This window comes from Sphaerulina musiva, assembly GCF_000320565.1.
Source record: "Sphaerulina musiva SO2202 unplaced genomic scaffold SEPMUscaffold_6, whole genome shotgun sequence".
Taxonomy (NCBI): domain Eukaryota; kingdom Fungi; phylum Ascomycota; class Dothideomycetes; order Mycosphaerellales; family Mycosphaerellaceae; genus Sphaerulina; species Sphaerulina musiva.
The window spans coordinates 570176-596458 of NW_016017388.1; the positions used below are offsets into that span (position 1 = coordinate 570176).

At 52.2% G+C, this 26283-nt stretch overlaps 11 protein-coding genes across 11 annotated transcripts; 7 read left to right on the forward strand and 4 right to left on the reverse strand.

Annotated features, from left to right (window-relative positions):
* Nucleotides 1-461: 461 nt before the first annotated feature.
* On the forward strand, nt 462-1469 carry SEPMUDRAFT_126234 (uncharacterized protein). The gene is made up of 3 exons (XM_016902046.1): nt 462-537; nt 590-625; nt 674-1469. The coding sequence occupies exon 3, from the start codon at nt 1136-1138 to the stop codon at nt 1427-1429; it is 294 nt and encodes a 97-aa protein (XP_016759937.1). The 5' UTR covers nt 462-537; nt 590-625; nt 674-1135; the 3' UTR covers nt 1430-1469.
* Nucleotides 1470-6312: 4843 nt separating this feature from the next.
* Nucleotides 6313-7775, forward strand: SEPMUDRAFT_108656 (uncharacterized protein; the record flags this gene model as incomplete). The annotated part of the gene is made up of 6 exons (XM_016900746.1): nt 6313-6657; nt 6688-6927; nt 7235-7293; nt 7412-7451; nt 7495-7597; nt 7624-7775. The coding sequence occupies 6 exons, from the start codon at nt 6313-6315 to the stop codon at nt 7773-7775; spliced, it is 939 nt and encodes a 312-aa protein (XP_016759938.1).
* A 365-nt stretch (nt 7776-8140) lies between these two features.
* Nucleotides 8141-8871, forward strand: SEPMUDRAFT_149686 (uncharacterized protein). The gene is made up of 2 exons (XM_016905707.1): nt 8141-8302; nt 8328-8871. Exons 1-2 carry the CDS (start codon nt 8168-8170, stop codon nt 8670-8672), a joined length of 480 nt encoding a protein of 159 aa, XP_016759939.1. The 5' UTR covers nt 8141-8167; the 3' UTR covers nt 8673-8871.
* Nucleotides 8872-8990: 119 nt separating this feature from the next.
* On the forward strand, nt 8991-14810 carry SEPMUDRAFT_149687 (Zn-dependent exopeptidase). The gene is made up of 2 exons (XM_016905708.1): nt 8991-12940; nt 13050-14810. Exon 2 carries the CDS (start codon nt 13058-13060, stop codon nt 14669-14671), a length of 1614 nt encoding a protein of 537 aa, XP_016759940.1. The 5' UTR covers nt 8991-12940; nt 13050-13057; the 3' UTR covers nt 14672-14810.
* SEPMUDRAFT_108657 (transcription initiation factor TFIID complex 60 kDa subunit) lies at nt 9154-10512 on the forward strand (the record flags this gene model as incomplete). Its single annotated transcript, XM_016900747.1, has 1 exon — nt 9154-10512. The coding sequence occupies one exon, from the start codon at nt 9154-9156 to the stop codon at nt 10510-10512; it is 1359 nt and encodes a 452-aa protein (XP_016759941.1).
* SEPMUDRAFT_46654 (AstE_AspA-domain-containing protein) lies at nt 11090-12256 on the reverse strand (the record flags this gene model as incomplete). The annotated part of the gene is made up of 2 exons (XM_016909004.1): nt 11090-11631; nt 11692-12256. 2 exons carry the CDS (start codon nt 12254-12256, stop codon nt 11090-11092), a joined length of 1107 nt encoding a protein of 368 aa, XP_016759942.1.
* Nucleotides 14811-14940: 130 nt separating the features above from the next.
* On the forward strand, nt 14941-17417 carry SEPMUDRAFT_133804 (carbohydrate esterase family 3 protein; the record flags this gene model as incomplete). Its single annotated transcript, XM_016902588.1, has 6 exons — nt 14941-14994; nt 15052-16024; nt 16187-16283; nt 16405-16572; nt 16673-16802; nt 16928-17417. Exons 2-6 carry the CDS (start codon nt 15278-15280, stop codon nt 17415-17417), a joined length of 1632 nt encoding a protein of 543 aa, XP_016759943.1. The 5' UTR covers nt 14941-14994; nt 15052-15277.
* Nucleotides 17418-17534: 117 nt separating this feature from the next.
* SEPMUDRAFT_133805 (uncharacterized protein) lies at nt 17535-18431 on the reverse strand (the record flags this gene model as incomplete). The annotated part of the gene is made up of 1 exon (XM_016902589.1): nt 17535-18431. The coding sequence occupies one exon, from the start codon at nt 18429-18431 to the stop codon at nt 17535-17537; it is 897 nt and encodes a 298-aa protein (XP_016759944.1).
* A 1734-nt stretch (nt 18432-20165) lies between these two features.
* Nucleotides 20166-21834, forward strand: SEPMUDRAFT_149689 (transport protein particle component). Its single transcript, XM_016905710.1, has 3 exons — nt 20166-20706; nt 20807-21032; nt 21131-21834. Exons 1-3 carry the CDS (start codon nt 20225-20227, stop codon nt 21260-21262), a joined length of 840 nt encoding a protein of 279 aa, XP_016759945.1. The 5' UTR covers nt 20166-20224; the 3' UTR covers nt 21263-21834.
* On the reverse strand, nt 20166-23196 carry SEPMUDRAFT_149688 (malate dehydrogenase, NAD-dependent). The gene is made up of 6 exons (XM_016905709.1): nt 23010-23196; nt 22635-22868; nt 22020-22397; nt 21131-21949; nt 20807-21032; nt 20166-20706 (listed from the first exon to the last, which is right to left on the reverse strand). Exons 1-4 carry the CDS (start codon nt 23020-23022, stop codon nt 21576-21578), a joined length of 999 nt encoding a protein of 332 aa, XP_016759946.1. The 5' UTR covers nt 23023-23196; the 3' UTR covers nt 20166-20706; nt 20807-21032; nt 21131-21575.
* A 454-nt stretch (nt 23197-23650) lies between these two features.
* Nucleotides 23651-26006, reverse strand: SEPMUDRAFT_149690 (histone-fold-containing protein). The gene is made up of 4 exons (XM_016905711.1): nt 25562-26006; nt 24916-25326; nt 24196-24855; nt 23651-24114 (listed from the first exon to the last, which is right to left on the reverse strand). Exons 2-4 carry the CDS (start codon nt 25096-25098, stop codon nt 23989-23991), a joined length of 969 nt encoding a protein of 322 aa, XP_016759947.1. The 5' UTR covers nt 25099-25326; nt 25562-26006; the 3' UTR covers nt 23651-23988.
* Nucleotides 26007-26283: the final 277 nt, after the last annotated feature.

A 26283-nucleotide genomic window follows, 5' to 3' on the forward strand; every position in this document is an offset into this window, starting at 1 on the left:
TATACTAACTCTACTATGACTCTATTATCGATATTCCTCCTACTAGATAGCTAACGTTACGATAACAGTAGGGTAACAATTAAAGGAAACTTAGTCGACTTCTTTAAATCTTCTATACTAACTCTACTATCGACTCTATTATCGATATTTCTCCTACTAGATACCTAACGTTACGATAACAGTAGGGTAACAGTTAAAGGAAACTTAGTAGAATTAGTATAGAAGAGTCGACTATTGACTCTATTATTAATGTTTCTCTTACTAGACACCTAACGTTATAATAACAGTAGGGTAATAGTTAAAGGAAACTTAATCAATTTCTCTAAATCTTCTATACCGACTCTACTATCGAGTATTGACTCTATTATTGATCTCTCCTACTAGATAGCTAACGTTACGATAACAGTAGGGTAATAGTTAAAGGAAAGTTAGAAAAATTTCGATAATATAGTTAATAATAGTCGCCTTACTTAAGAACTAACGTTATAATAACGATAGGATAACGGTAAAAGGGAACTTAGTCGACTTCTTTAAATACTAGATAGCTAATGTTACTATAACAATAGGGTAACGGTTAAAGGGAACTTACTTTGTCGACTTCTCTAAACCTACTATCCCGATCCTACTACTATATTATTAGTACTAACATAGTATATAAATGTTAGAAACTTACCTTTATCGATATTTTACAAGACTACGCTACAAAATATAGTAGATTTGAAAACGAGTGCAGTGTTTTATTTTCGAGTGCATGCCAAGAACCGACGCGCGCGGCTTACCTCAGAACGAGTGCGCGTCAGCTGTACACGCGAGTGGGTGACACAACTGGGCCGGGAGAAGCTGTAACAGTTCCGAAGCTGTGGGAAGCCGGTTTCTGCAGGTGGAAGTGTTGTGGAAAGGTGGCGGCCGACAGGAAGTCAGCACCAGAGGCAGGACGGATGCAGCACGAGTGTCAGCAGACGAGATGACGAGGCGTGGTCGGCAGTGGAAGTGAGTAGTGATGTAGTAAGGCTGAGGGAGGGCAAAGCCACTCTTGTTCGCGATCGCCTCCTCGGGGCGAGACCAGAGGCGGCGGGACCGATCCTATCCTATCCTGGAAGCGAGGTGGTGTGGTGCAAGTTTGGTATGGCGTGGTATGGTGTGGTGTGGTGTGGAGTGGTGGGAGTGGGAGTGGGAGTGGTGTGGTGTGGTGGTAGTGAATAATAATAACAATAATAGTTGGAATAATAAGGTATCGAGCGAGAGTGAACGCGACAGCGGCGGCGGCGGCGGCGGCAAGGGTCGAGTTGGGCTGCCGGCAATGCGAAAAGGTTCAGAGTCAGCTGCCGGGAGAAGATGCAGCAGCAGCAGCAGCGGTCAGCAATCAGCAGCGGTGGCAGAGGCGGAGGCGGAGGCGGAGGCGGAGGCAAAGGCGGACAGCAGTAAGTGAAGTTCAGGTCAGATATGGATGAATGAGGCCAGCGGCGGAGTCCATCGCACGGTCTGGCAACTCTATGTACATGTAGTTCAGAGACCACCGCCGGCAGCAGGAGCGGGGACAAGCAGTATAACTAACAGTCTCTACTAGTCGGTCGTCGACAGGCCCACGATATGGCCCTAGACCGACGCTGCAGTCCCAAAGCCACAGCCGAAATACAACTGTCGAGCACCCGCACCCGCTGTATCGGGAGCTCTACGGCCACCCTGCACCTGTAGCCTGTGAGAGAGACGACCGATGTCTCTGGCTGGCGGGCGGGCGGGCGGGCAGAGGGTGCGTGCAACACTTGCAAGGCGTGCGTGCGTGCGTGCGCCGTGCGTGTGTGCGTGCAGTGCCAGTGCCAGTGCGGACGTGCGTGCGTGGGTTGCGGGCACTAGCTTGCCGCGCGCGAGAGAGACAGAGAGAGAGAGGCTCAGAGCCCAGGGAGACTGCCCGGGAGAGAGGGAGAGAGAGTTTCGCCTTGTCGATTTGAACCTTTCCCTTTGCATCCATACCGCGACCACCACCACGCACGCCAAGAAACAACCCTCCCCTCCGATCGATGATGGCGCGCAGCCAGAGAGGCTTGCATGCATCCCTCGCGTGATCCTACAGCACCAAGCGACGGCAGCGCGCGCCCTGTCTGCTACTGCTCGTCCTCTAGCGTGTCCGTGGACTGCCTTAGGCGAGAAATGACAAAAGACGGGAACTCGTGGCCAGACGAGGCAGGATGCTGCTGCCCGGGCTGCTTCACCTGGCCTGGCCACAAACGCTCTGTTGAGAGAGGCAAACCAGCAGGCTCTGTAGCAGGCAACACATCCTTCTTCCACTCTCACCCATCACTTTTACGCTCTCGTAGGACGTGCCGTACCGTGCCGTGCCGTGCAGTCCAGTGCAGTACACTGGAAGTGCAGTAGATGTAGGTAGTCGTATACAGGTATGCTATGTACGGAGGCATTCATCGTGGTCTGTCACAGACTCACGGACTCATACCAGGCAGTCCTGGTCAAGGTTTGAAGTGGCTCCGGCTTGCGTGCCGATCGAGCGCTGCCCGCTGGCCCCGTCTGCATGGCATCTGGTCTTCCCTGTCGGCCAGCATGCATCAAGACGAGCGAGCAAGTAGGGGGGAGGGGGTTGGGTGAAAGAATGGTACTGTCGGATGGAGACTCATTATTCGAGATGGCATAGTGAATCATTGATATGCGACGGATTGATTGTATGGACCTGGTCATTCGATGCAGTCGACATGTAGGGCAACTTCCTCCACGCCACAACAACGTTCGCAAATAGGCATTACAACATGCGGTTCCACTCCTGCGGGAGACGCCTCCCATCTACCCAAAGGACATGTGATGCCGCCAGACGCAACCACCAGCTCGCCTGCAGCATGTCCAATGAAAAGGCAAACCCGCCTCGCGACGACCGATGGTCAAGCAGCCATGCGAAACGCTTCGCTTCGCTTCTCTTCCCTGCGCTGCGGCGACGGATCACGGGACGCCTGTTCTCTGATGGGACTCTGCATTGCTCTGCCCGGGCATGCACAGCACAGCTGCTCTGCTGCTGGTCTGGTCTCGCTTTCGACCCTAGTGCGCCAAGTCAGCATGCCTGGCGCCAATACCTCTCCAGTAACTGCAGCTCCACCGCCCCCCCTTGATCGTTGATGACAACGAACGCCCTCTACTACCACTACTAGTCCCGGCGCCGCTGTGGGTCGGATTGCCAGCGTGCCACCCTCTGCCTGCGCCTGCTGGTCTTGTGTGTGTGTGTGTATGTGTGCTTGAGCCTTGTTGGAGACGACCAGGCGAATGAAGACGAATCTTACATAGTCGGCACTCGTCGGCAAGCCGAAACTTACGCGAGACTCGAACATGACCTAACGCGCAGCCGGAGTGGCAATTACACTCAAGTGTGATCATCTCGGGATGCAAGCGCGAGATGCGCCTCTGCTGAACACACACATACCCACGCAGGATTCAATCCTGGTCACGAGAAACTCTCTCGCGATGAGGTTCTGACACTGGTGGCAGCTGACGTCAACACCATTCATCTCAGCTTCCTGCAGTCTATTTTATGAGCAGGTCCATGTTCGTATGGATCCCGGACACAACCTTCCCACATTCCCAGTCAAATCGCGCGGAGCTTTTCGCATACCAGAGGCAGAGAGGGTAGGATGTTCCCAAACTCTGTCAGGCTGTCAGCTTCGCAATAACTACTGACCATGGTACCCCCTTCGCGCGCCCCGAACTCCTACGACACGTGCAGGAAATTCTGCGGCTCCGAGCAGCAATTTCGCGGCGTACCTCGCCCTGCTTCCGGTTTGGCTAAGGAGTGAATGGCGTCCCCAAAAAGGTCCTCTGTTTTGGTCGGGAAGTTTTCGTCTAACCTTGGGCTTGAGACAACCAACTCCGCCCAATCACAACTCCGCTTCGAACCACTGATGGCGTCACCACAACACTTCTGTTAGCGCCGGATGTCGAGGACGCGCGACGCAGGTGCAAAAGTCAGTAGGCGATTTAAGCTGACAGCAATTACATCTCTGGCAGACTGGCACCGGCTCTCTTGACATCTGTCCTGTAATAGGAATAGCAAGGAAAAAAGAAAAATCTTTTTCGGCTCCGTACACTGGCTACGTCTGGCGAAGGGGAGCCGCACCACAACAGGGGCGTGCGGGCTGGGCAGTCTGTTCCGCCCAGTATGATAGGTAGATACTATTATTGAGGTGGACTGCACTGCAGTGCGAGACAGTGGAGGGATTGAGCGGGCTCGACCTCGGTACCCGACAGCTTGGCCGCCGGCATATTCAAGCCAACCAACGGTATATGGGTGCATGCCTGCTGGGAATCGCACGACTCATTTTAGCTCTGAGCTGCCCCTCGGCCCTCCAAGACCTCACCGGCACGAGAGCCGTATCTACCACCTAGTCTGCATCATATCCTCGTCAGCGGCAGACGCCATATGGAGTTCCTACACACCGAGTATGTAGATACACACCACACCAGATAAGGTAGGTAGCAGCTAGCAATAGTGAAGCAATTCCAAGCATAGCCTCAAGCCTCCTGAGGCCATGCCCTGGCTTGATCTCCTTGGATGATGAGGCTGAAAGATCAGGAAGTATATTTTGAAAGTTCACAAGAGCCGTATCTACGAGAAACCTTGCTTGTGGGGCAGTCAATTCGGGAATCAGCATCCGTCTGTGCCAGATCGACGCCAGTCCCGGGTTGTTTGTCGAGTCCTTGTCGACGGTGGCGAACCAGATAAAACCCGGTGGCTACAACCTATAAGGCAGAAGAGATTCACGGATCAGCGTGTGAATCCGCACCCATGCTTCCAACTGCACTGCTGCACTGTTGAGGAGAGGTGGTCCCCCTCTAGACTTTTTAGTGTCGTAGCGGAGTTGCCCGTGGGTCGTCAGTAGGTCTGTACCTGAGGTATCTAGCCTCGCCACTGACAAGTCAGTCAACGATACTTGATTCTCTGTCTCGTGCGTGCCCTCTTGTAGCTGAATGAGGCTTAGATCGATATCCCCTCGAAGGGGGAAGCGTTGGGTGCCTCCCTCCTCCTCCTCCTCCCCCCTTCTCAGCTGCTCAGCATACGGTCGGCAGAGGCCTAGACGGTCGGACAGGCCCAGTAGTGTCCGTAATGCCCAAGGAGGTTATTGATCCTCCGACTTACGTACTACGACTGTCACTCCAAAGTCAAGGGCGTTGCTGTGTGATGTGATTTGACTTGCCGGAGAACACCCACACCCTGCCTCAACGCTTACCGCGCAGCGCTCAAAGCACACTCTTATTTCATCATATCGGTATGAATCGTCGTGTGCTGTGTGGCTCCACTACTGTAACAGAGAACAATCTGAATGAACATGGAACTATGAACGACCGTCCCACTCAAAAAGCGTTCCAACGCTGGCGCGACAAACCACCATCCACACTGAGGTTAGTCCTTATCGGGCAATCACACGTTGACCGAACAAGAACAAAAATCTGTATATCCTTTCCATCTGCCGCCTCAGGTTTTTTAAGCATATCAAAGATACTGGAAGTCATTATCCATGCCTGCAGCTAGGACTCCTAGGAGGTGGTAGGCTTGGGTATTACCTCCTCGATAGCCCAGCAGCAGCAGCACATCCCTACCGCAAATAGGTTCCGGCACCGAGAGAAATAGCAGTCAACGCCCCCCCAGAAACCCCCCTCTCAGGAGTCAGCAAAAGACAAAGAGAGAACCTACCTTACCAACGACCTACTCAAACGGAGCCGGAGGTGATGCCTATTCCAGCTCGCTGCAGATGCGAGCCCTCCCGGAGTCAAGGTTGTAAACTTTAAATCATCATTATGAATAATGAGCTCCCGTCCCCCATGAAAAGACCACGGCTGTATCCGCTGTTTGACACCTGCCCAGGTGCGCTGTCTTTCTTTTTTTTCTCCGGACGCGCTACATGTATGTACCATCAGAGTCAGGCAACTAAGGTACATGTAGTTTATTGCTTTTTTATCGCCCGTCCCGTCTTACTACATACAGTAGGTATGGGGTATACAGACCAGACCTCACATCTTTTTTTGAAGCCCGAGCTACGGTACCGAAATGCTATACTATTATCCATGGCAACTGGAAGAGAAGCCAACTGAAGGACAAAGTCTGAGAATTGCTATTTGTCACAATATGCAAGAGAATTTCCAAAAACAACTGAGACACATTACGAATACCTACTTTACTGCTTCGATAGTCTCGCACAGCGAGCCACAGTACTGGGATCAAATGACGAAAAAAACATCACTAAAGAAAAAGACGTCCCTCCAACCCCTCCGGGCTTCTCTGTATATCGTCGCAATTCGGGACCACAACTAATTAGAAGACACATGTCGCAGCTGCTTCGCGCTCCGAGTAAATCTGTGGCTCTTTTTCTCCCCGCTGTTTGCTTTTCCTCTTGTAAGAAGTGCGGAAAATTGGAAAGTCGAGCTGATCTCGCAATGTTATTTATGACATTGTTCTATACTACCACCTTAAGTACATGTACACGAAGAGTCACTCAGCTACGGCCAGAAAAGGGTCCCCAAGAAACCGCCCTGAAGATACAGGAATCTACGACCATGTTCCTCTACGCACTTGAGATGGATATCGCTATTACTATCGAAAAACAATACGAGTCGTTTGAGAAGCTTGGCCTGCTGTTTTTATACCAAGGTCAGAAAAGTTCTTCGAAGGTAAGGTGCTAACCTACATATCTATTGTAGGACCAGCTTCCAGTACTACCTACCTATCCGGCCTGCCTTATCCGAATGTTTACTTTCTCAGACGGGACGGTCGACCCGCTAGAGAAAGCTCTTATGAAACAGGCCGACGCCCCAATTCCACATATCATGAATGGATGGCTTGATGCTTGCCACTCGATCGCTACCCACCTTATAGCCTCGCTTCCAGATGTAATGCGAAAGGGATACTTAGTTCACTTTACAACGGTACAGAGGCATAAGGTAGGTAGTATTGGGAATCCTATGTTCCCAGATGCGGCAAAACGGGCATATGTCTGCGTATTGAGCCCTGTTGAGCCTCCGGTAGAGACCAACGGGCATTCCGTTTGCTAGCAATAGCGCATTGGATGACAAGAGATCATGCGCACGAATTCGGCAGCTGGCTGTGCCGCGTCGATGCATATGTCGGTGACACGGCTAGCAGTCAGAGCCTCATTAGAGGGCAAATCGCAATGTATCAAGCTTCAGATCTCGCAGCTCAGCCTCGTCTGGGCAATACAGTACACCTCATATGCTCCACAGATCATAGATAGACCAATGGCTAGTGTACCACGATCATGTTGACGATCTGTTGCAGGATGCGCGCAAGTACCTACCTCATTCTTAGCGGATTAGCCACGCCAAGATCGTTCTTCATCCTACCTCCGCATCACGGCTGACGTCTTCCTTTTCGTCTCAAAGCAAGATTCTCTGCAAGCTCTTATAGCATGAACCTGGAAGAAATCGAGGCGCTCGAGACGTCTGCTGTACGTTCCACATCTACATACGATGCCATCCTGCCGATCGCAGTGCACGATCGGCTGGATTGTCCAATCTGAACTCCGAATACGAAGCACAAAGAGGGGGATGGACAAGCGGGTGTCACTTCCCATCGAGCCTATGAACAAGTATGGTTAGTACAACGGAGGATGATTGCAGCCTGCACAACTTTCGGCGCCGTTATCGACATGAATTTCCGAGGCCAACTTTGTGTTTACAAGGTCGGCTTGCGTTGCGCTGCGTTGATCGATCTGGTTGTCCGCGAAGCCTGCTCAATTGCCCAATCGGTGGAGAGATCTACTGCCACCTAGCAGGTTTTTAGATAGGTCGGCGTTCTTTTGACTGTCCAATAAATTACCAGATGAGAAGCTTGTGTAAGTCAAACGCCTTGGGTCTTGGTCGATCTCTGCCAAGATAGGACCCAGCCAGTCGAAGACGCTCACCCAGAGCTTTACCTCCTACCTGCGTACCTAAGCTGTCATCCAGCAGAGCACAGGCCCAAGATCGTTATCAGGGCGGCTTACGGCGTCCTCTGCAGACTCCCAGTCTTTAATGCGTGCCGACTTGCCGAGTCCTTGGTTATCGGCCTACCTTCAAGGTCAATCTTCACGTACGACATAATGCAATCATCGGCCAAAACTCGCGACGGCCTCAAGGCATGCGGTGGCCTGAAGAGGATGTGCAAGTCGTGTTGTAATAAGTGATGCCTAGATCCAACGCGTCAAGGACTACCAGGTTTGAGAGCGTCAGAACAGGCTGCAATCCGGACAGGGACGCGCGGCTGCTCAAACCGTGTAGCTGGAACTGCCTCGACATCATTTTCGATGTCCCGGGGACCGTTTCGCCGTGAGATGCGCTGGGAGCCTGGAGAGGGCTGGGATCAGGACCGTTTCCGCCGTGTCTTACCCATTGTCCTTCGATGTGAGCGTTGGGTTATGTCGCACGTCTTACATGCTACGGCATGCAAGTACGCGGACATGTCAACAGCGTCGTTCTCGCCATGTCTACGGTCCCCCTTGGGCCCGTTCATCACAACGACGCCGTCCTCCACTGGGCCGCGAATCGGGAGGGAAGCACAGCCCTTGATCAGCGGCGTCCTCCTCCCGGCTCGAGAAGGAATGCCGGAGAGTGACAGCGCCTCGTACCTGCAAACGCATGCTTGTCCTGATTTCGACGGCGGTGGCGGATCTATCGTCACATCTCGCTGATGAGGAGCGCTAGTCTGGAAGCGTGGCTGGTGGGAGGTAGACGTCTGAGTTATGACAGTGGCTCGAGGAGTGAGGGACGTTGTTGTTGAAGCCACTTGAGAGACGTTGGCAGGTAGAATATACTACTGCTCGAACACCTTTGGTCGAAGTTGGTAGAAGTAAAGTATGGAGCTTGTGTGGGAGCAATGAAACTGAGTGAAGTGCAATCCAACAACATGGTTCAATGGTTATGGTTGTCACGTGCACCTATCCAACCTCGTTAGGTACCTTCCAGCACTTCACTTTCCACCACCGAGCTGGCAATATCACAACCTGCTCGCAACATGCACGTTCTATGATTGAACAAGCGCGAACGACGCCATCACCTTCACCTCCTCACATCTGCCGAGCGCCTCCTCCACTGGTTGGTTGGCACGACACGCGCCCCAGCGCTCAAGGCGCATAGCTTCGAACACACGCAGACGCCGACGCAGACGCTGCGATGGCGTCGGTGTGGAATCCCGAAAACGTGACAGATGTCGCAGAATCGGTGGGCATCGCCGCACTGAATCGCGAGGTCGCTGAGCATCTGGCGCGGGACGTAGAATATCGCATTAGCCAAGTGCTGGAAGAAGCGCTGAAGTTTATGCGCCATGCGAAACGGACGACGCTCACGACACAAGACATATCCCAGGCGCTGCGAGTGCTGGATGTTGAGCCACTGTATGGCTATGAATCCACGCGACCACTGCGCTTCGGCGAGGCCTCGATAGGACCGGGGCAGCCGCTGTTCTACGTCGAGGATGAGGAGGTCGATTTCGAGAAGTTGATCAACGCGCCACTGCCCAAAGTACCGCGCGAGATCAGCTTCACTGGCCACTGGCTGGCCGTGGAGGGAGTACAGCCGAGCATACCGCAAAATCCAACACAGGCGGATCAAAGAGGGCAGGAACTGGCTGGGAAAGGACAAGGCGCCAACACTCTGGCTGCTCTCAGTGGAAATGATAACGTGGCGGTCAAACCGCTCGTCAAGCATGTGCTATCAAAGGAACTCCAACTGTACTTTGAGCGCATCTGTGCTGCTATACTGGATGAAGACAACATGGAGTATCAGACGGCTGCTTTCGCATCGCTGAGGTCGGATCCAGGGCTGCACCAGCTCGTACCTTATTTCATTCAGTTCATCGCAGACAAGGTCACGCACGGTCTCAAATCACTCTTCATTCTAGCTCAAAGCATGCGAATGGTGGAATCACTGCTAGCAAATGCGAGTCTCTACATTGCACCATACGTATCTGCACTGATACCCGCAATCCTGACTTGCGTGGTCGGCAAGCATTTGGGTGCTGCTTCGAAAGACCAGGGGGAAGGTCATTATGCTCTTCGCGCATTTTCCAGCAGCTTGCTTTTGAGAATTGCACAAAAGTATGGGGACAGCTCCTCTACGCTCAAGCCTCGTATCGCTCGAGCTTGTCTGAAGCACTTCCTCGATTCACACAAGCCTTATGGGACTCACTACGGCGCAGTTCTCGGGCTGACGGTCATCGCTGGATCGGCTGGTGTGCGTTCATTGATTTTGCCTAACCTGCAAGCGTATGACTTGCATCTTCAGGAAGGCCTCAAGGACGATGCCAAGCGGCCTCATGCCTTGAAAGTGGTCGAGGCGGTCGTGTCGGCGCTGGAACTTCTCGAGCAGGATGCTATCAAGTACAATACCGCTCAGACGAACGGGCATCCGGAGGGGGAGGCACTGAAAGAGCGGCTGAATGAGCTGCTGGGAGTGGCAATTGCTCAGGCTGTTCTGGACAAAGACCGCCCAACTTTGGTGTATGCTGTGCTGGAAAAGGAAGTCGAGCTTTGATATGCTGCACCATGAAAATGCGACGAACAGAAGATGGTCTGTCTAAGAAAGCGCGAGCATGAGATTTAGCGAGGCGTTTGGGTACGGTACGGTACAGGGTGCGGCAGCCTCTTATCATGCATACCGATTCGAGTGGACATGAGATTATCGAGCAGTATCTTCATGTCTACACTGTATATGATCCTAGCCTTTTTCACGCACCAGCTGAGCCCTCCGCTCAGTGCTGTACAGCTGCCAGAGAAGATGATCAGGGGCACCGTACTTCCCGCTGTGAGCAGAGAACAGCATGATCATGCATTGCATGTTCGAGACCCAATCAATAAGTAGTGGAAGGGTATCTTGTGCATTACTAGGGCTGTCTCCGATCGAAGTGCTTTGAGGATGAATGTGGTCGACTGGCGAGTCCCGAGTGCTGCTCCCATTGTTGCGTGGATGTGGAGAGAGGATGAGGATGTGTAGTAGAAGGGAGAGAAGTGAATGGAAGCGGATAAACGTACGACTATGCACAAAAGACACGGAAATTCATCTGGCGCTACGTCTTGATCAGTCTCGATCAAGATGCTACTCCTTTTGATAACTATGCGCTGGTCGCATTGTAGGCAATGGTCGCTAGACTGGCTCCAGCCTCGACGGCAGGGTCGACGAGCACAGTCAGTACTCGCCCGCTCACGCTCGACGTAATGGTCTGCAGCTCATCGCCCCACGCGTTATACACTCTGCCAATCACTTGGCCCTCCTCGACATCCTGCAGAATCTCAATGTCCGACTCAAACCAGCCGCTGAAGTCGGTATATGGATCGGAGAAGTTGTTCGCGATGAACGTCTGCGACAAGTCTGGCACAGGCAGTGCGCCGCCTGTCATCATCAGGTCATCCATCAAGCGGAAAGCAAAGTCCACCGTACGTTTGATCAATGTGCGGTTCCAATTGTTGGCTGGGCCTGTTTCGACCGTAATCGCGGGCACGCCTGCTTGGACCCAGCTGGTCTCGATGGTACCGGGCAGACCAGGATCTATCTTGATCACATCCGGCTGGAGAAGCTCAGCCATGCGCTGCACGCCTTCGCTTGCATAGTCCGCATACGCCCAGAGTGGACCCACGGAACCCGTCGACAGCGTGTCTAGTCTCAAGTTAGTCACAGTCTATATCTCTCTTCCCGAAGCGGAGACTAGAAACTTACGGAAATCCACGGCAATATCGACATTCGACGTATTGCCCCAAATGTCGTTCCAAATCGCTGCAGTGTAAGACTCCACCAGATTTCCGCCTTCTGCCATGCTGAGTCCGGGGAAGAGGCGATTCATGTCGTAGAAGAATCCATTGGAAGAACTGGTGAAGAAATTTCTCTGGTTGAGAAAATTTCCTTGCGGATTGAGTGTCGGAATACCAATGACTGTGCCATTGAAAGCACCAGCAGCCACGGTTTCGTTCAATTGCCTGAAAATGGTCTGGACAATCGCCACCGGGTTCAGTTCATCGCCGTGTATTGACGCAGAGAGGGACAACTTGCGACCACTCTCGAGAGATTCTGCAGTACCTCGTGCCACGAAGATTGGCAGAAAGTAATAAAGGCCTCCTTGTCCCGCTGCTGGCGACAACCAGAATCGAGACACGGTATTGCTTGGGAGATCATTGACGTCCAAGGACGAAATGATGGGATGGCCTTGGAATCTGTCGCCAGTGTAGACTGTAGCCGCCGTCACTCCAGACGTGAGCGCGCTGAGGAGTGCTATTATCGGTCTCATGATGCTTGGCTTCATCTCTTATCAGGGTGCTGTTGTTCGGAGTGCTCGAAGCAACCGCAAGTGGTAAGGATTGTCGGTTCGTTACTGTTGTGCCTGCAGTAACTCGGCTGACAATGGTCCATCGGACCATCGCCATGATATACACGCAGGCACAGTCGCGTGGCAAACTAGACTCGCCAAGATGATAACCGTAAGGACTTGGCCTGAGTGGGAAGTCCGTAAGAAAAGCCAAGACTCAATCTCGGATGCCATGGGCTGACTTAGTCAATTCACGCACCACCACGCTGGACTTTGCACGCTACAGTGGCTACACATAAAGCTTTAGACCCGGATCAAAGCTGGAGAGCAATACGATTATTGGGGCTCGTTGACCTGGGTGATGGGATAGCTGGGGATCCAGGTCGGCAATTTGAAGCAGTGAAGCTATTGGCAGAGCCAAGCTTTAATGGTTGCCAAGTTTTCTGGCAATACCACCTCCCTGTGTCGGAGCCGGACAAAGGACCTTTAGCTGCTCTACTATCAATGCTGCCAAGTCAGAATGATGACGGATAGCCAACGATGTAACCTCTTCCCTGCCAATGGGCCTACAAATATTCTAGAATATCCATATGCCGTCCAGGGACTGACGGACAGGGAGAACTGTCAAAGTATACATTTGAGATGTATAGCTAAATTAATTACCAGGTAAGTAGCTATCAGCTGTGCTATATAGCCCTAAAGGGGCAGCCTTAGGTTCTACCTCGGCCTTCGAACTCCTCTATCACTCGCCGTTCAAGAACTAATGCCAGTGAAGTCTTCGAAATGCATCGTTCTACAGTTCTAGCAGCCTCCTGGCTCCTGATTGTCGGCAGCGCTGCGACACAATATGGCAATAATCATGTCAGTATCCGAAAAGATCCACCTCAAGTGGCTGCCAACTTCCCAGATCCAGGCATTGAACTACTATCTCCCGCGTTCCTGGATACCAACAGTGTTCCTGCTGCTTTTGCAAACGGCACATCTGGCCCTACAAGCGATGCTGTACAGGACGCATTTATCCAATCTTTGGCAGAGAAAAACGCGTGGCTCAATTATCATGCGGTTGAGTATCTGAGTGAGGAAGGACGTTCATTTCCATACGTCCACTTGACCAAGAATGTGTCCAACGGCAATGCATCGGCCTCGAACGACAAAGTCAGGATATGGATTCAAGGCGCTGTTCACGGTAACGAACCGGCTGGTGATCAGGCGATATTAGCTTTGCTCGGCAAGATGGATGCGAACCAGACCTGGGCATCCGCAATACTGGAGAAGGTCGACATCATGATTCTTCCACGCTACAACCCGGATGGCGTAGACTATTTCCAGCGAACACTGGCGACCAACTACGACCCGAACCGCGATCACACGAAACTTGCGAGGCAACAGACGCGAGACATCAAGACTACGTTTGTGGAGTTTGCGCCGCATGTCGCGCTGGACATGCATGAATACTCGGCCTCGGCCGTATACGGTGGGCGCTACTTGCCAGGCGCTGATGCACTTTTCAGTGCCGCCAAGAACCTCAACATTCATGAGGACATTCGACAGATATCGGAAGAGCTCTTCGCTCCGGCCATTGGAGCCCATCTCGAGGCTGGTGGATTCCGATGGGAACCATATGTGACAGGCAGCACGAGCAACAGGACCAACTCCACCATTACTTACGAAGAAGCGGGAAGTGATGCCAAAATTGGTAGAAATGCTCTCGGTCTGACCCAGGCGGTGGTATTTCTCTTCGAACTTCGAGGCATCGGCATCGCCGACCAGGAATTTGCACGTCGCACGGCAGCTGGGCTGGCGATGCTCGAGGCCGCGATTCAGACGACAAGCGACCATGCGGTGCAAGTCCGCGAGGCAGTGGAAGGGGGAATCGCCAAATTTACGGGAAGCTCCGAGGAGATTGTGGTGACGGATTGGAGTGACTCCTTTAGGCGGAACTGGACTTTTGTCGATCGCGACTCTGGTGATCTGGTGCAAGCACCTGTCACCTTCTTCAGCACGACACCGGTCATTGCCAACCTGACCAAGGCGAGGCCCGAAGCGTATGTGATCCCGCGAGCATGGCACGACTTGGCCGAGCGGTTGCGGATTTCGGGGCTGGAAGTGGAAACACTGCAAGATGCATATCGTGGACCGGTGGAAGCACTCACGATTGAGACGTCGTCCTTGGATCGGTCCTACTACGAAGGCACCGTACTTGCGACTGTGACCACGAATGCAACGATGAAAGAAGTTGACCTTCCGTCGGGAAGTTTCCGGGTCAGTTCCCGGCAGAAGAATGCGGCACTGGCCTTTGTGGCACTGGAGCCAGAGAATATTGACTCGTATGTGAGCTTCAATATCGTGCCCTTGGAAGTTGGCGATGAGTATCCCGTGTACCGAGTGCTGTCGTGAGTTGGAGTCACCACAATGAGAGAGAGAGAGAGTGTGTGTGTGTGTCTTTTGAAGCACTGACCTGCATAAGAAGACGCTAGAAATCGTATAGAGCTTCCAGACTTCCGGCATAGGTCTACAGCGTGTTTCATATTCCTGCATCTCGTTAGTTCACTTACACTTACAAGTTCCAGCAGCCGGGGACTATATAATGATATATGTCTTCTTCGTTTTCTTCATCAACTCCCGGCCGGCGGCGGACAGGCTCGGACAGGAGGGCCAGCAGGTTTCTGTTGTGGCAGCACCGGCACCACGTCACAGGCTATTTGATGCTATTTCTGCCGGTATCTTCCCAGAAACCTCAACTTTGATTAGTTTTACCGCTGACATCCAATTTGCAGTCCCCGGTCATTCGCATGGGAATGCTGGGATCCTCGATCGCGCTACGAAGCTTACTATGATGAAGACGGACTCAAGAGTCTAAAGTTGGAACTCGATACCCTTTTCTCCCACCAACCTCCCTCTTGTTTTTATTCCCACTGGACTCGGCCTTCAACGCTTCGTCGTCTGAAGAAGGAAGAAGTGTCCAGTAAACAAAAAAGAAAATCGACAAAAAAAATTTACACCATGCGTCTGGCCCATCATGGCTCCAGCAACCGTCCAGTCTTGGCATATCTCCTCGTCCTCGTCCTCAACCTCTACCCAACGTCGACGCTAGCCTCCGAACAATCCGAAGACATTCTCAATCCCCTCCGCGTCCTCGTCGTCGGCGACTCCATCACGCACTGCAACGAAGGAGACTTTACCTGGCGCTATCGCATCTGGCAATGGTTCCAATCCCAACCCACCACCACCACCACCACTTCCGAAACCCAACAAGAACAACAACAACAACAAAATCTCACCATCGACTTCGTCGGCCCCTACCTCGGAACCGCCGAACCCGACCTCCCCTCCCCTCCCCCTCGACCACGTCTCTACAGCCTCCCGAAAGAAGACCCTCCACTCCGCATCAACGGCAAATACGCCACAGACGATTTCACCAACAGCAACCATTTCGCCATCAGCGGCCGCGCAGTCGCCCAAGTCAAAGATACCATCCAACCCGTTGTCGCCGAATTTTCTCCCGATCTTATCTTGGTGTTGTTGGGATTTAATGATTTGGCGTTTGGTTTTGGGAATGCTTCGCAGACGTTGGAGAATACGAAGGCGTTGATTGAGAATTCGAGAAGCGCGAGGCCGAATGTTGCGTTTGTCGTTGGGAATGTCGTGCAGAGGACTTGGACGGGTAGGGAGGATTTGGTCAAGTTGACGGATGAGTATAATGGGTTGTTGAGGGAGGCGGTGGCGGGGTGGAGTTTGGAGGGGTCGCCGGTATGTTTTTTTTTTTTTTTTTTCTTTTTCTTTCCTTTTTTTGGTGGGTGGATGGTGAGGGAAAGAGAAGGGGTGCGGTGGAATCGAAAGTGAAAAAGAAAGGTTATCATGTGGGTCTTGAACTCTTGATTCGACTGAAACTAAAAACAAACCAAAACACAGGTCGTTTTCGCCCCAGTCCGTGAAGAATATGATTGTGGACCGCAATATACAGACAACTGTCCCGCCGCTCACGATGGTCTTCACCCGAGCGAATTAGGTAAGATACAACAAATCCCACCACCCAAAAAAGAAAAAACCCCGTCTATGATCCAAGAAGAGAGAGAGAAAAGTCACGTCAACTGACATTGGAAATTTACCTTATCGATGTATAATTGTAGGAGAATATCAAATCGCCCGAGCCTTCTCTCGAGCTCTCGTCAGCGGACTCCAAATTGGATCAACACCCCTCGAAGTCCCCGCGACAATTCCCCCGCGACCGTTGCCCAAACCGGAAAATTTCGAAATCTACTCTTCGACGATTGGTGTTACGGCGATTTGGGATAAAGGTATGTTGTCATCGGACGAGCCAACAATTGGGGATTTGTGAATTGAAGAAGAAGACAAGGACTGATGATGATGATGATGATATTCGATATTTCTCTTTAGTATTTGGCGCTTATACATATGATGCCGAATATCGCATCAACGGGAGTGACACGAACCCTCCACTGCATTTCTCTCCGACCAATGTTCGCGCGAATCGATGGGATACGCATTGGGCTGTGCCCAAAGATACGTACGTCTTTTTTTTTCTTGTCGTTCCTTTTTTGGCTTTTCGGATGGTGTGGAGGAATTCTTTTTCCCTTTTTGAGATGCGTCTTTTCTGACAACAACTAACATGTGAATGATGCACACACACAGGTATGATCTCCGAGTTCGACCGATCGCAGGTAACAGAAAAGGCGAATGGACGGATTGGCAGACCGCAGTCACCACTCCGGATACGGCTTCGGCGCCGGAGGATGTCATTGTCAAAGCGACAGCCACGGGCATCGATCTCAACTGGACGATCCCCTTTGGCAGCTCAGCAACACTCTTCAATTTCTACTATTGGGATGTCGATGTCAATTGCACCAACATGTTGCTCGGCCCGACGGCCGCATTTGAGGGCACTTCGGGACATATCGATGGTCTGGTGGTGGGCCATCAGTACAATCTCGCGGTCGAATCGTGGAATGATGCAGGAGCAGGCTTACCGAGGAATGTTGCCTCTGCGATCGTAGGGAGTCCGGAGACTGTTGCTGTGCCTCGCGACAGCGTCTGTCCGCCGAAAGAATCGATCGGAGCACCCCCGTCGACAGATCCGATCAATCCGGACGATCCCCAACCCCCGCCGAAAAGTAGTCTCTGAAAAGTAAAAAAAGAGAAAAATAAAAATCCAAAGGAAGGGGTGATGAATATTTGTTTTTTCTCCGGGGTTGAGAGTTCTCCCTCCTGCTCAACAGTTCTGCTACGACTCTTCCTGCTCCTATTCCTGCTGCTCCTGCTCAGCGATCTTGGCATGCTGTTCCTGTGTTCGTCCATAGAGGATTTTCAAACCATCATAGACATCTCCCAGCGTGGGCTTTTCTTCGCGATGGAAATTCCACGTCTGTACGTACGACGGCGTCGTATTTTCGTTGCTCTTCACCACCCATACTTCAACTTGGACGTTTCCAATTCTTCTCCGCCGCCGAGTAACATGTTTGTGTTGATCATTTTCATCATTTTCGTCATCATCAATATCGTCCATATCGTCATCATCATCATCATCATCATCATTATCGTCAAACATGACAATTTTCCGCCAAGAAGATTCAGGTCGTGCAAACCTCATCACGCCTTGATCTTCACTCTCAAAGCCGCGCGGCCACAAATGAGGCGACTCACGAGGATGTTTCGTGAGCAAGACTTCCTTGGTGATGCTGCCACTTCCACTTCCGCTTCCGCCACCATCTTTGACTTGAACATGATTATGATGATGACAAACCCTCAAGCCCACATAACTAAACAACCACGCTAAGCGTATCAATGTTTCGATACCTTGATGTTGATGTCCCTCCTCCTCCTCCTCATCATCATGCTCGACTTCCAACATTCTGCTATGCGGATCCGGATACATCCATTGCCGCAGCTCTTTCGACGCTCTCAGCACACCGCGAAAGGTAGAATTGACTCGCTGGAGGACAAAGAGCTGGTAGACGAGTGGAGTGTATGCGAGATAATGGCTCGTACTAGAATCGAGGCCTCGAGAGGGAATACGAAGTTGTCGTTGGGCTAATGGATCGAGACCTCGACGCGGAAGATGTTGACGTGCGAGTTGGATGAGAATGGTTTCGAGGAGTTCGGGAATGGCAAATGTGCGTTCTGCGGCCGTGAGGGCCATGATGGAATCATAAAAAATTGTTTTTTTGGTTTGGTTTGTTTCTCTTGTTCTTTTGTTTTCGTTGTCTCTCTTGTTCTCTCTCTTCTTTTTCAAGAAAAAAAGGTGACTTCGGAATCGAAACGGGATTTGGAGAGAGAATACGAGATGCATATGCAAAAGATGGGGTGGGTCTCCGTAGGAGGTAGGGCGTGGGTTTGGCGGCGAAGTGGAAGTCTATTTGACCTATTCGCCGCTGTTGATTGTTTGCAAAGGGCTGGGTTACCTAGTTCATGCGTGCACAGCTCAGGCAGGTCTGGCAGGGAACAGTTGAGGAGGGTGAGGGTGACAAAGGGACACGGCAACAGTAGTTGGTAGGTACTTTTACTTTTGCCCCTGTGCCCTATTCCACACTTTCCACTATCATCCGCGACCATGCACACCCTCTTTTCGCTGTTTCTTTTTCTCTCTCCCTCCCTAGGCGCCAACTTCCATAAGTGACTCAGTTGCCACTAGAATATAACTAGAATGTAACAAAGTTACTCTCGCCGTCTTGGAAATCCCCTTTGGACTCTTGACCTACTCACTAAAACACAGACCGGTTGGTGGGACCCTGAAGTCGTGGTGACATGCATGGTCCCATCCAAGGAAACGTAGAAGCAGTACGTACCATATTCTACATGGCATTAACATTATTATTATAAGGGTACAGGATGAGGTCCTAGTCTAGTTCCTTGGGTACGCCGTCCAAAAAAAAAGAACATTTCTTGGCTACCTAACTAACTACCTTACCTACCGATACATTCGGCTGTGATTTGGGCATATACATTGTGACCTTACCGTACTTGACGCCCTAGACGGCCTCGGAGCTATTTTATTTCTAGTCGTTCCTGAGTCCTCCTAGGCCCTGAATGAATATCCCGCCCGCCCGATACCGCATCTCCATCGTGCCATTCTGTGACTACCAGGTACTTCCTAGTAGCCATCCCTCTTTGAGTCTCTCATCCTGAGACTTGGCATCCACCCGCAGGTAACGTAGGTTTTAGCGGTTTTAAGCTTGCTCCCCGCTTGGTTTTGTGTATGGAGATAGTTTCAGAACACACAATTGAAGGCCGACCTGGGAATGGAATGGGTCGAAAGATCAGTCTAGACTCTCTCTAGACTCTCTAGGCTCCCTAGGCTCCCTAGCCTCTCTCTTACTCTCTTCACACTCTCTCACTACGAGGCAAGTCTCACTCGACAGTATCATGTACTCAATCACATCACACACGCACTACCTCCTAGTAGACCTGTTTCCCGGTGCAGGCGGACATGCACAGTGTGTCATCAGGGGACTCAGATGGCGTGGGATGCATATGTGTACATCTATACATATATCATGTGTAGCTCCTTGTCGTCCATCCGCTATCCGGCTTGTCCGCGTGAGATACCTGGCCAGGAGCTGGCCTTTGGATGGTGCTTGGCTGTCATCTCGCTGGAGCGGAGACCCGATATTGCTGTCCGATTCTCGGATTAATTGGGTGAATGATATGGTAGGTGGCAGAGAGAGAGAGAAGTCACACCTCGACGGGGAGTAAAGGTAGTATCAGATGGTAAGAGGTAAAGTAGGTGGTAGGAGGAGAGGAGAATACAGCAGAAACTAAGAGGGAAAAGGAAACGGGGAAATCGGGTCTTCGGATCCACTTCGGCCACACTAAGAACTATACCAACCCCCATCTTCACATGCCATAGCAGCTCATCGATACCTACCTTATGTACCGCAGACAACATGTAAAAAACACCATCAACCGCCGCAACCGCCACCGCGACCGTCCACCATGTCCAAGCAGTCGAACCCTTCCGGCTTCCCCGAAGACGACATCATCAACCCTAAGCTAAACGTCTCCTGCCTCGACTTCCTCCTCATCGAACTCGTCCCGCTCGCCCAGCGCATCACCGACCAGCTCCACGCGCGAGAACAAGCTCTCATAGAAGAGTTTCGTAAGAGCAAGATTCTCAATAATGCCTCTGCATCGACAACACCAGCAGCTGCTGCTGCTGCACCAGCGTCTAGTAGTGCGACGCACCAACAACAAGGACAACAACAACAACAACTTCTCACACCAGCCGCGTCTACCACCACGCCTGCAGCAGCAGCCACAATAGAAAGAAGCGCACCAGCAACAACAACAACAACCTCTATAGCGACCGGCGCAGCAAACACCACCACATCCCACATGGACAATGACGAAACGCGCGAAGCCGTCTTTTGGCGTTTAGATGGTCTCGGATATCGTGTTGGACAAGGCCTTGTAGAGCGGTAAGTGTATGCCTCTCTCTCTCACCGTCTCTCCCTCTTCCCACCCCCCCAAATCATCATTCTTAACTAAATCTAAATCTAATTTTTCTTTTCTTTACAGCCACAGTATCCTCAAACCCCGTCCTCAAACACCCTTGGACGCCATCAAATTCATCTGTAAAGATCTCTGGACGATTCTCTTTCGGAAACAAATCGACAATTTGAAGACGAATCATCGAGGAGTCTTTGTCTTGACGGATGCGAGATTTCAACCCATGAGTCGCATGTCGGTCGATCGGAGAGCTGGACCGAAAGCGGGAGAGGAAGCGTTACGGAGGGCTTATACGGTATGTTTTTTTTTTTTTTTTTCTCTTTTTTTTCTCTTTTTTTTCCTCTTTCTTTTGCTCTTTCTTTCTCTCAAGGATGCTAATATCATAATTCAAAGTACCTCTATTTTCCTTGTGGTGTGATCCGAGGAGCTTTGCAAGGATTGGGATTGGATGTGACTGTCACTGCGGAAACAACAGAAATTCCCTCGGCCACGTTTCAGATCAAGACCAAGGGCGCCAAGCCATGATGGATGATGGATGATGGAAAGGAGATGATGATGATGATGATGACTGCAAAAAGACGACTGCCGTGACTGTGCTGCAGAAGCACGCGGGCGGAGACGGAAAAGAGGGTGGAACAACCACACGAGTCCTCCCTGAAAACTCGGAGCAATGAGCGTGTCAAAATGGCAGCTTTTGGGGGTCTCTGAAACCTCACTACAGTATACCTTATGCACCACCACTGTCTCTGTACGTCATGTACGTGCTCGGGCTGTGTCTGATCTCGTGCTATCGTGTCCTGGCATCAGGCTCGTGAAAATCAATCATGCTATCCACCCTTTACGACTTTGCGGGTGGGTTGGCGACAAAGTCGATACCCTTCTCAATGTTGCCCTTGAGTCCCTCGTAACACTTCGTCAGAAGCTTCTTCTCGTACTCATTGGCAGCCTTGACAATGTTGACGGCCTTTGCGGCACCATCCTTGCCCAGCTCCACTGGCACGGAGAAGAATTCCAGGCCCGTCTCCTTCACAATCTCGTCACCACCTGCCACACCGGGAAGGTAGACAAAGGTGGGCTCGACGATACCAGACTCGCCCTTGGCCGCACGGATGACCTTCTCCGCGAAGCGGAATCCTGCATATGCCATGGAGAGGGTGGCGGAACCAGCGCCATCCTTGGCCTTTACAACCTCGTCACCACCAAACTGGACGCCTGGGGACAAAGTCAGCACAGCGGCACGACACACCCTTTCTGGGCACGCTCAATCAAAAACAAGACTCACGATGTGTCAGAGCATCCAGCTTGTCTTCTGGGATCTTCACGGCGGGCTTCGCCTGCGAGAACAGAGGAACAATGGTCTCGCCAGAGTGTCCACCAATGACGGGAATGACAGTCTTGCTGGGGTCCTTCTCGCCAGTGAGAGACTGCACGAAAGTCTCGGAACGAACAACGTCGAGCGTGGTGACACCAAAGAGCTTCTTGGGGTTGAAGACGCCAGCCTTCTTCAACACCTCGGCAGCAATCGGCACAGTGCTGTTCACTGGGTTGGAGATGATGAGGATAAAAGCATCGGGGCAGTTCTCGGCGATGCCCTGGACCAGACCTTGGACGATACCGGCGTTGATCTTGAAGAGATCGTCACGGGTCATACCGGGCTTGCCTGTCAAAGTGTCACAGTTAGCGCTGCTACCGCAAAGTCGTTCCACTCTCCTCTCCTCTCTCCTCTCTCCCTCCCTCTCTATCCCACCCAGCTAGCTCACTGGCGGAGGCATATCACTCTTCATTGGCGCAGGCAGAAAAGCTCGCCCACGCCATACTGCACTAGCTCCTATCCCACATCCCGACTTTTCCCGTGCGCCCGAGTTGAGGCACTTGTGTGTGTGTGTGGTAGACTCACGTGGAATTCCAGCAGGAATGACAACAATGTCCGCGCCCTTGAAGGCCTTCTTGATACCCTCACCGCCATCGGGAAGGTAGCCATCGATGGTGGCAATCGAGGAAATGTGCGAGAGATCGGCGGTGACACCGGGAGTGTTCACGACATCGTAGAGCGAGAGGTGGTCAACGAGCGGGCAGGCCTTGAGGAGAAGGGACAGTGGCTGTCCAATTCCACCGGAAGCTCCTGCGACAACTGTAGAGGGGTGGGATCAGCGAAAATGTTCATCATCGTAGGTTTGGCGCCAGCACGTCTGGCTGTTTTGCTTGCTTGCTTTGCAATTGATGATGGTCGATAATGGACCGAGGCGGGGTCGATTCTGTCAGGTGTACGTACCAGCCTTGACCATATTTGCGGTGGGTAATTGGGAGAGAGGGAGGGAGTGGAGGGTGATGCAATGGACAGATGAAAGGAGGTCAGTGGAAATGGTGTTGTTCAGGCGAGGTGAAGTGTGAACAAGGGTGAATCAATGTTGAGGAGAAGTCAGGTAGTAGGTGGTAGCACACTACATGTATGTAGCTACGGTACTGACTGTACCTCCTCCCGCGTTACACATCCATGGGTCAAGTACCTCCTACAGGTTGCAGGTAGGAGGTAGCTGCTTTTCGCGAGCTTCCGACTCTCCACGACACACGCACGAGGACCACCGGGAACGTGCTACGGTACATATTAGGACGTCTTTCTTATTGAAGCCATTGGTCATTTATTCCATGAATTGCGCCGCTGATGTCGAGGCCAACACGCAAAACTCTCCGTACTCCTTTAACGGTATATTTCATAGTATAAGTGGGCTTCGATTATTGCATTTGCGCCGTACTTATCAAACCAACCCCGCCATGGTCATGGCTCAATAGCGGCTCCCCGCGCACCCTGTTATCCTGTCCTGTATCTGCTACCCCACCCTCTGTGAGCAATTTTAGCCTTGTAACCTGTTTTCGTGACGACCCCCCTGCTGTGCCATCCCATTTCCATCTATTACACTTCATTACCTATTCACGCAGTGTGAACGGCGAATCTCGGAACCACGGCTCAGTGCGGTATCGTGTCGTTTCCGTCATGTCAAGGCTATTTACCAAAAAGTCGTTACAAGAATCATTCAATCGCAACCGCTTTGCACGTGCAACTCGATATGAGCATGCTGTCTGTGGACGGAATATGTGCCCCCTCCGCCAGTCTCCCTCCGCCAGTCTACCCTCTGCAAGCCTCCCTCCCCCCCTCCTAGACACACCAGTAGCTGGTCGTCAAACCGAACGGGGGAATGCAAAAGTACATCTTCACATGTTGCCTCGTCGAGGTGCGGTGAAATGGGCAGCTTCTAGCCGTTGGTACCACCAAAGTCCTGCTCTCCATCTGCGTCTTGCTCAGTGCCGCCTTGTTGGCTGGCCTGATACTGCTGCGCCATCTGTGGGTGCGGCTGTTGCTGCGGAGGAGGAGGATACATCTACGGCTGCAGTCAGTCAATCAGTCAATCATCAATCATCGATCGGTACGAATCCGCATCCATGTATTGGAAAAAACTTACCCCCTGCTGAGACATGCCTGGCATCTGTCCCATGGGATATGCCTGGGGCTGTCCGCCATACATGTTCGGATCAAACATGCCTGGTCCTCCGTACTGTGCTTGTTGCTGAGGCGGTGGATATGCGCCCATTTGTTGCTGATACTGAGGCTGCTGCGACATGTGCTGTTGATCCACGCCGCCAAAGTCTGGCTGGCCGCCCAATTGTTGCTGTTGTTGCTGCTGCTCGATAGCTTGGCCAGGAGCCTGCACTTGCGAAGGGTCCTGGTAGCTGACAGGTTGATTGTATTCTGGACGCCTCTTGTGTGACGGTGTTTGATCTTCGCGAGGAACGATATCGATGAGGAAGTCAAACATGTCGCTCTTGGCCAGCGCGGATGCTATGTCACTACGTTGCAGAGTTCGTCGCTTGTTCTCCTCGGCGTGTATCCAGGCTCGCATGGTGAGCTCGGTAATGAAGATATCGCAGCCTTTGGCGAAGAGTATCGGAGCTTCTGCACTGATCATCTTGACTTCTGGATCTGCCTTCATGACCTTCTTAATACGCGCCAATGGAAGTTGATGTAGCTTGTAATCATGTTCCTCGGTTTCGAGCTTGGTTACTTGATTCTGCCAGTACGTGTTGAGGATGTCTCGGTAGGGTCCTGATAGTCCTTGCGAGACCTGCCAATTCCAATGTGTCAGTAGTACTCGACCTCGAAGCTGAAAGTGATCGCGTCTTACATTCTGCCAGTGTCCTGTGAATGTCTCTGGAGGGGGCGGATGCCCTTGAGCTGCAATCGCAGCACTGGCGCCATAGTGTCCGCCGTGTGACGCATCGTACAGTGGTGCACCATTCTTGCCATCGTACCTCTTAGGTGCGGCCGCAGGAGGCTGCTGCTGCGGTGGAACTCCCCCGTACTGCATGTCGACACGTTCGCGACAGCAGTGCGCTGGCGGCTATCGATGGTCGAGCCGCGTCTCACTCTCTCTCGCTCAGTGCGGATTCCGACCGCGCGCGGTGGTGTGTGTGCTGCGTGTATGGTGTCGCGGGTCTCCCTCCAAAGCGTTGCTGTACAGTCTGGGAGGTGCTCTCGTGTAGCTGGCGCGTCGCGTGCTGGTATGGCAATGGAAGAAGATTTAATAGGTCGTAATCTGTATGCGCGATGCGTCGCCAGCATTAGCCACTATCGTTCGCTGCAGTAGTCATGTGCTTGTTCTTCTTCTATCTCTGCCGTCTTTGCGCGATGACACTTCGGGCGCATGCGACGACCATGTCCGCTGTTGCGACTGAGTGCGCGCGCGCGATGCAGCGGGACGTGCTGAGCTTTGCTTGCGGTGACGGACGTAAACAATCACACGCTGCCATGGGGAACCAGTCGATACTCACAGCCAGTGACGTTGTCGCGATCCAGGTCCTTGAACTCGTGGAGGTTATTGGACGGCGGAAGGGCCAATAAGGCGGTTTCGAGGAAGGGCGCGCCGGATGGGACGCCAAGCAAGTGAGTTGAGTCGAGCGAGCAAGACTTCGAGTGGGACTTGGACACACCGGCCGACTCCACGAATCTTCGTAAACGTGAACGAGGACGTGCGACTCGTCCCGGATGGCTGGTTGCTGGGTGGGTGTGGGATGTTGCACGAGTCCGCTGCACTGGCCGGTATGTAGGACGGTGGATGTGGTTTGCGAAAGACAGACGGACGGATAGACGGACAGACGGACAGACTGAGAGACAGCGAGGCGGTGTACGTGCGACACGCGTGCATCAGAGGAATTCGCACTCCTCTTCTTCTTCTTCCTCCTCCTCCTCCTCCTCCGCCTCCTCCTTCACCCGACGACGCATCACGGTACTACTACAAAGGGAATCTGAATATGCCCTGACGATGAACAACAATCGCGACGGACCCCGACCCCGACTCCACAGACTGACGAACTACTACTCCCTACTGATCGACTGGCTCCCAAGGGAAAGGGGACAAGGAACCACATTCATGAGGCTGCAAAGGCTGCATGTGATGTGCTGGCATTACTGGTATATCGTCGCCTGTACGCGGCATCGGGAGGGTAAGTCCACACATCCCGCATGCGTTGGCAGGACTGGCGCTTGCGTGCAT